General features: G+C 34.3%; 1 protein-coding gene across 1 annotated transcript; it reads right to left on the reverse strand.

Annotated features, from left to right (window-relative positions):
- Nucleotides 1-1096: 1096 nt before the first annotated feature.
- LOC113750800 lies at nt 1097-1543 on the reverse strand. The gene has a single exon (XM_027294743.1). The coding sequence runs from the start codon at nt 1541-1543 to the stop codon at nt 1097-1099; it is 447 nt and encodes a 148-aa protein (XP_027150544.1).
- Nucleotides 1544-8533: the final 6990 nt, after the last annotated feature.

An 8533-nucleotide genomic window follows, 5' to 3' on the forward strand; every position in this document is an offset into this window, starting at 1 on the left:
TAGTCCACGCAAAACCTCCAGGTCCTTTCTTTCTTTTTGACTAGCAATACAAGAGAAGCAACGGTTTTGTTGTTGTATTTAACGATGCCTTTCTGTAGCATATTAGCAACCTGATTCTCTATTTCCTCCTTATGGCAATGAGAGTACTTGTAACGTTTCAATTTGAAGGGTTGAGCATCTGGTTTAAGGGGTATCTCATGGTCTACACTTCTGCTTGGAGGTAATGAGTTTGGAGCCTAAAATACATCTTCATACTCCTGCAGTAGTTTTTCCACTTCATGTGGTGTAGGCTCAAGCCTTTCTTCTTCCTCGGGTTGTGAGTTCATTGCCATACACATCTGTCTCTTGTACTCGATGAATGTCCTTAAATCCTTGCCTCTGATTAGGTCCATATCACAATTGTCTGCTTGCCCGTGTAGATGAATCTCATCTTCTTCTTCATGGTGCAATGATATCCTGAGTTGTTGAAAGTCAAATGTGATGGGGCTGAAATGTGTCATCCAGTCCACTCTCACAATTATATCCCAACCTCCAAGTTCCATTGAGGTTGAACCTAAAATTATGTTGGTTAATCTTCCAGTGTACATCAGGGCAAACAGCATTGCTGATAACACAGGTTCCATTTCCCATGATAATAGAGAAGGGCTGGTCAACCCACTGGTATTTTATGTCCATTCCAATGAGCAACTCACTACTGATGTAGCTATCTGAGCTCCTAGTATCTACCAATATTAGCACTTCTTCCCCATCCAAAATACCTGTGAGTGTGATTGTTTTTCTTTTCAAGGCATCAGATAAGGCATGCAAGGACATTTCCATAGTTTGCCCAGGATTTCCAGTTTGTTCATCCTATTCTTCTAAAGCATCTTCAAATGCAGAGTCATCCTCCTCTTCCAATAACATGCAATTCGAATAACCAACCTTGAATTGGTGGCCTACTCTATATTTTTCCCCACACTTGAAATACAGTCCATTACTCCTCCTATACTGCATCTCCTATGCAGAAAGCTTCTTAGGATCTCTTGCATCCTCTGGTGAATATCTGAACTTAGGATGTTTAGGACTGATGTTGATAAGGATCTTATATGAGCTAGTGCTAGTAGCTGTAGTGTTGTTCCTTGTCATACCAAACCTGTTTTTCCCCCAGATGTTTGGTATGTTCTCTAGAGCTCCTATTCTGGATTTCTAAGGAATGCTTTTGCCATTGTGACAACTCAAAAGCTTCAAATAAGGTAGCAGGTTTTAACATTCTAGCCATGGGTTTGATCTCTTCTTTCAGTCCACTTATGAAGCTAAAAATGAAGTAGTTTTCATCCAGATTTTGATTTTTGATCATCATCAGGGGCTTCAATTCTTCAAATTTCTCCGGATAATCATCAACATTACCTACTTGTTGTAGTTTATTAAATTCTTCCACTACATCTCTGCAACTCCTATCATTAAACCTCCTACACAATAGTTCCTCAAATTCTTCCCAACTCAGCTTAGGTTTCTCAATTTTCACTCCTTCAAACCATCTGTCAGCTCTACCTTCCAAATACATTTCAACTACTTCAATTTTTGATCTTCTGGCACTTGATAGTTCAAAAAATACTTGTTACATTTGCGCAACTAATCTCTAGGATTTTCCCCAGTAAACAACTGTAAATCAAACTTAGGAGGATTTGGAATCTGAAACTTATTCCAATCTTTCTTAAAGATTTTCTAAGCTTTTCCTTTTGGTTGTAATCTGTGATGAGCTGGTGGAGTTGGCAAAATTGGTGTCTAATCTATCATCACTCTACCACCTCTTTCTGCTGTCCTCTTTTTTTCAGGAGTCATCTTCAGTGGCAGATTATTGAACTTTTGCTCTAGAATTGTATTGAAACTCTGCTCCATTCCTGTTAGCAGGCTTTCCATCTGTTTTCTATTTTCCTCAAGCTCCAACTTCAGGTCATTCTTAATCTGTTGTTGCTCAGACCGGGACGCATGAAGCGATTCCACCAATTCCTATAGCTTGATTTCCTATTTTTTTACTTGTTCTTCTAAGGTTCTGAATCTAGTGCTTTTTGCCATGATCTATGGTATGAGCTCTAAGGATCTACTGCTCTGATACCAATTTGTCAGGAACTCTAGTGCATTATTGGAATTAATTGGATCAGATGATGAAGAAAGTAAGAGAAAGAAATAGAGGAAGGAGGGAAATCAGAGAGAAAGAGTTAGAGAGAATTTAGAGAGAGAAAGAATGAAATTGTTATTGCCAAAATTCAGTTAGTCTCACCTGTAGGTCCCACTAGTTATAACAAATTCCAACAACCTTGCTGGTTGGTTATTAACCAACTTAACCCCCTAATTAAAGCTAATGCTCAAAACTACACCGTTTTGCTCTTGAGCTGAAATCTAATCAATCCAGCCTCTATTACAATTATTTCCTTTCCTAATAGTATCATGCTTTGTTTTCACAACCCTTCTAGTCGGTACCGACCCAGTAATCGACATTAGTTTTGATGCTAAAAATCTCCACAAAGGATGCCAAATCAGCTTTTATGTATGACATGAAAATTGTAGCGTTTTGACCAATGGCATAAGAACCAAATCATTTAGAGGTCTGAATTTTGAGATATGCCTAAAATACTTAGAATTGATCAGAAAAACATCGCAGCAGACTTTTGACTATAAAAATGTGAGAACTGGATTTTGATGTCTTATAAAAATTATAAAGCATTGTCTTATCTTCAAAACAAATTGAGAATTATCTTAATCTGATCTCTATAGTTCAAATTATAGATAAAACACCGAAATATATTGTCTTCGCTCATTCTTTTCCTCCTTATTTCTATATTCATTTCTTCACCTTTTGATCTTTTTGCATCTCATGTCACTTTAAATCATCAAGAATTATTCCAAGAACTTCTTGGTTGCTCCAATTGATGATCCAATTATTAAAACCTATAAAAACATGAAGTTTTCTCTGCTTAGTACCATAAAAATGCAACTTTCTCATTTATAACATAAAAGTAACTTTTGATAAGAAAACTAATCATTTATCTCCTAAAATAATTAAAAACATAGTAAAATACACATACTTAATCACACAAAAGTATGTAAAATAAACACTTATCAATTGGATCTTTCCGTTGGCCATTACACTGTACTAATTAAGACAATAAGCTAATCAAAATCATGATTTTTGGTTCTGAGTACAATGTATCATTGGTGAACAAACTCTTAAACGAAGACAATGCGGATGATGGACACTAAAGCCTTGTTTGGAAAGCCATTGTCCTCTATAAAATTTTACATTTTTCATAGACATATTTTGTAATCACCTTTTTATCTCATATATATCAAATCGTTACAATATATTTTTCTAAATGACTAGCCAAGCGTCCAGTCATGTAATCTGAATTACTATTTTTTTTTTAATTTTTTGTCTAAAAATTACTATAATTTCAAATTTCAAATTGAGTGATGGATGAGTATTTGCACTCGGAACAACATCTCGCATACAATTAGGCATTTTGTATCTCCTCACAAACTCTCAATTTGTCATACAATGAAGACTATAAATCTGTTGCCAAAATTTACATAAACCACATTTGGTTCACCTAATTTCTCATCAGAAATATGTATAGAAAGCATATTCGTAAAGTAGCATACCATGGATCACGTGTTAACCTTTCATATAGCTAAGAGGCTTGTAAATTCACGGCTAACTGTTGTGTTCTGTCAATGTGTCAAGAAGAAAGGATAAGGAAAGCTTTTTTTTTTTCTTTTCTTTTTTCTGGGGTTTTTTTTGGTTTCGTTGTGTTGGAAGGGGGGAGGAGGGGTTCTTGTTGTGCAATAGCAAGGTTGAACGAAGAATGATAATTGTTGATCAAGAAAGTCATATGAATGAATTTAATTGAAAAAAATTCCACAATTACAGTCTACATAGGGGATATGGACACGACATTTTAGTAATTCACATGCGCACCTACTACACTTGTAATGCATTGGTAATACATTTAGTGGTGATATATGTATCATTTCTCAATTTTATGTATATATATATATATATGACTTGCAAAAGTAAATTAAAGGGCATGAGTTCCTGCTGCCAAAAGCATTTACAACAAGAAAAATAAAAAACACTTGAAGCTGTTGATCCAACAGATAACTTGAGAAACAAAAGGAAAAGGAAGCTTACACCCAAAAAAAATGTAAAGGAAAATTAAAATACTTGGAAAAGCCTAACTTAGTTGTGTTGCAAGGTGGTAAAGGCCGTATGTATAAGAACTAGAATCAAGCATTAATGTGGTAAATCTTCAAATGTCATCAACCTGTTCCCTTAATTTTAAGGGTCCAAATGAAGAACTAATCAAGAATCTATTATGTTGCACACTTCAAAGGTATACATATAAGAACTGGAATCAAGCATATAATGTGGTAAATATAACACTTTAAAGTATATCAGAATCATCATGATTGGAATTTTTTAGATACCTAATAAAATATTACCACCTAAACTTTTTTAAGTATTTCATTATAATACCTCCTCCGTCTCTTTGAAACTGTCATACTTACATTTTGATTCGTCCCAAAATTATGTTACCTTTCCGTATTTGGCATATCATTTTGTATTGCATTTCAATATTTACCCTTCATACAACTAGGAACAACAGATCTTTTGATATTATTGTGGATCCATATTCTCTTTAATACATATTCACCGCACTTGTTTATACTAGAGCGTGCCTTGTACGGAAAATTGGACGAGTGTGGAGTATGTGAGCACACGCTCACTCTTATGGATGTTTCGTAGCAAAAAGTAACATGGTAGGCTCCACATGAGTTTCAAATTAGCAGTCTTTTAAACTATCACATTCTATGTTTTCAGAACCGGACCGGGTATCGACTCGGTCGAGGTCAGGGGTCAGGGGTCAATGGGTTCAACCGGGTTCGATCGGAGTTGAACCGGATGATGTCATAAATAAAAATTATTTAAAAATTAAAATATTATATGTAAAATACCTAATAACATGTTAATATTAATAAAAGTATATTCATTTATATTTGATATTTCAAATATATTTAACAAAAAAAGACAAAGAAATTAGAACAATCAAGTAGCAATTTATATTTTTTAATGAGCATTAACAAGTTTAGAATTAAAATTATGGATTTAATTGAAAAATAATACCAAACTTTAAGACAACATTTATAAAGTATGAAATATTTGAGATATATTAATAATTTTTAATAACCTAAGGGTCAAAACATAATATTAAAAATATTTTGACCTTTCAAAAAAATATAAAAAAAAGGAGAGTGAATTGGTTAAACCTGAAATTGGTGCCAACCTCGGCGGATAAAAAGAGAGTCTGTGAGTTAAATGGAGAAGTCGTGGTTGATATAATATGTGTCAGTGTGTTTTCTTCCATCATTAAGTGAAAGAGATCATGGACCACCGACCTTGGGGCCCATCTTGATGGAACACAAGGAGTGTCTTAATAGTCTATGGCTTCTGACACGATGATTCTGCAAGCTTGTCCTTTACGGACTTCCACTTTTATTCTCTGTTGTGTACCTGGCCCGAAGTTCCCCAACCAAACCAAGCGAAGGGGCTTGCAACTGACCCGGTTCTTTATTTTTCCGGTCAAATCGGGTCAAAATCCGGTCAAACCGGGGTTTTGACCTGGTTTGACCGAGTTTTTAACATTCCGATTTTTAAGGTCAACTTGGACCGGACATTTGGCCGGTTCCCGGTTCGACCGGCAGGCCCGGTCCGAGTTTAAAAACAGAGATCACATTTTCCCACGAATGAATTGAGGTTGAAAATACAAAGCAAACCCAATGTTTTCATGGGTTAATTACATCTACCTCCCCTAAAGTTTGGCCAAACTACAAATCGATCCTTGACATTTGGCTAAATTACAAAATAGATCTTTAAACTCACAAATCTATAACAGTTACCCCTTTGCCATTAGTCAAAAAGACGTTTGACCATTCAGTTGTATGACCTCAAGAAAAAGTATGTAGTGAATGTCCCAAAGTGTCCACCATTAAAAATCTTTCCTTTGTTTTTGCTTTATTTTCTGTCTAAAAAAAATTCAACCATGGTACAAGCAGGCAGGGGCAGTGTAAATGGTTGCCGATGACACATTGTGGCCTGCCTCCAACATTTTTATAACTAAAATCACTAGTATTACGCATCTAAATAGTATTTTGTCTAGAAAGCAATTTTCACCATGAAATTGGCCAAAAATGGTCAAAGAACAACCATCCAGAATGAAAATCGTGGCTGTTCCTAATCCTTATTTAATTGAATAACAACTAAAAATCACAAAATTCAAACCGAAATGATCATGAAAAGAATATGGATATTAGGAAAAAAGCACTATTCTGTTGGACGAATTCCCATTTATCATCTTAAACTCATACCTTAGGAAAAATCTCTAATTAACGAATTTCATGTTGTTCAAAATTTTCACTGAGAACTTGAATTTGAAGGCATTTGAATCTTTCACATTATGGTTTGGTAGAGGAATCAAAGGGAGAGAAGTGATATCAATGAAAAGGACTTGGGTTAGAGGAAATTTGATTTGGATTGTTGACGACGAAAGAGAAGAGGTAACCAAGCAAAGCGAGAAAGGAATATTAATGGATGGAAAAAACCTAATTAGAGAGGACATCTAATCTCGATAGTTCAGGGATGAGATGAGGAAATGTGAGGAAAGAAGAGCAAGAAGAACAGTGATAAAAGGATTCTAACAGATTTGGGTTTTCTTTTTTTTTTTTCTTTTTTCTTTGTTATTACAAAACCAAACTAGAGGGCATTCCTATTTTTACTTTGCTTTTTTTCATTTTTAACACTTTTAATGCAAATGAGGGCATTCCTGACATTTCATTACTATTGTTAGTCAGATTCTAATGTCATTAAGGACAAGGAAGTTATTGTAATTTGGTCAAATTTTGGGGATTGATTTGTAGTTTGGACAAACCTCAAGGGAGGTAAATGTAATTAACCCTTTTTTCAATCTACGTGTACTGTTGATAAAAACACACATCCCCAAAGGTGAGAAACTTTATGGAACAAAGGGATACCAATTTACCTACATTCATACAATCTTCACATTCGCTACTCCTTTTTTAAAATTTTTCTTTTGTTTAAAGTATTCTATCCAATTTTTCCATTTAATTTTTTCCCTTTCCTTTAGTTGTTCAAAAGCAATTTTTCTTAATTGCACAGACCTTTTTTTATTCTTTTTTTAAAATGTAGTTTAACCAGTTTTTCATTTTTCTATAAGCAAAGAACACCATTCTTATAATTGTGTAAATGTGACATGTATCCCAACTATCAATAATTACACAAAAAGAAAAAGTATAGTTGGTGCATTTGTGAGAACCCGAAAATTTTTACATTTTCTAAGCAATATTTTATTTCCTTACCTATATTTTATACTGTCCTTTAAAATATTAAAATTTCTATGTACTTTATAAGTAAGTACAGTTTTAAAATTATTTTCCTAGTATGAGTTAGTGTACGTTAGTTTGAAATGCGTTATAGACGTGGGACCCGCTCGTGTGATATAATTTTGGTGACTAAGTGAGTTTGGTGCTAAGTGTTATTATTTACTAGGTGTTTAGAGATAATTAGAGGTTACCAAATGGCATTAGTGTTGGAGAGACAAAAGGATAAGTGAAAAACCTAAAAGGTGCTAGGTGTCACCTTTCTATTGGACATAGACTTTGACCACTATTTATCACCTTTACTAAATAACCAAAATTGATAAAAAAATTCACTATTTTCTTCATCATCTTGGCCGACTCTCTCAAGGGAAAAAAGAAAGAAAGCCTTCAACATTTTTCTTCCAAACTTGCTCCAATCTTACAATCTAACCAATAGAACTCCAAATTGCTCTATAAAAACGCTTTGTTAAGTAGTATTGAGGAAGTTGGTGGAGTGGTTTGGAAGGATAAGGTGCTAAGTTACTTCTTTTCTTGAGTTTACAAGGTAAGTGACCAAGAGATTCTTCCTTTGTTCATGTTAGTGTTAAATTAGTGACTTGTGATAGTTAAGGTGGTGATTTTATGGAAGATTTTATAATTTTTGGTAGAGATTGATGAATTTTTATTTTTATGCATGATTTTTCTGATTTCATATGTTTAGTGTTAGTTAACTATGGATTAATGGTTTGTTATAGTGTAAAATGGAGTTGGTATATGTTGGAAATGATTGGTAGTGTAAAATTGTTAGTTTGAATGAAAATTCCAGCTTAGGGTTTCAATTGACCCTGTTCTGTCCGGTACTATTCAGATAGGATAAAGGCCGAATCAGCCTTAGGTTAAAACATGAAAGTTGTAGGGAATGATGCTTTATAGTTTCCTGCAAAATTTCAGCTCAACCGGAGCAACATATCCTATGAAAAGATGAAAATACCCTGACTGCCATAGGATTAAAGTCAGTGAACAGTTTTGACAGTGCACCAATCTGATCGTGTCTTTTCACCTTGATACATACTAAACTAGCATTTAGCCAAAACATGAAAGTTGTAGTGTTATGTCTTAACTT

The sequence above is a fragment of the Coffea eugenioides genome, chromosome 10 (assembly GCF_003713205.1).
Source record: "Coffea eugenioides isolate CCC68of chromosome 10, Ceug_1.0, whole genome shotgun sequence".
NCBI lineage: Eukaryota > Viridiplantae > Streptophyta > Magnoliopsida > Gentianales > Rubiaceae > Coffea > Coffea eugenioides.

Coding starts and splice junctions, on each gene's coding strand:
- LOC113750800 (XM_027294743.1), bottom strand. CDS start 1,543: ATGTATTTGGAAGGTAGAGCTGACAGATGGTTTGAAGGAGTGAAAATT.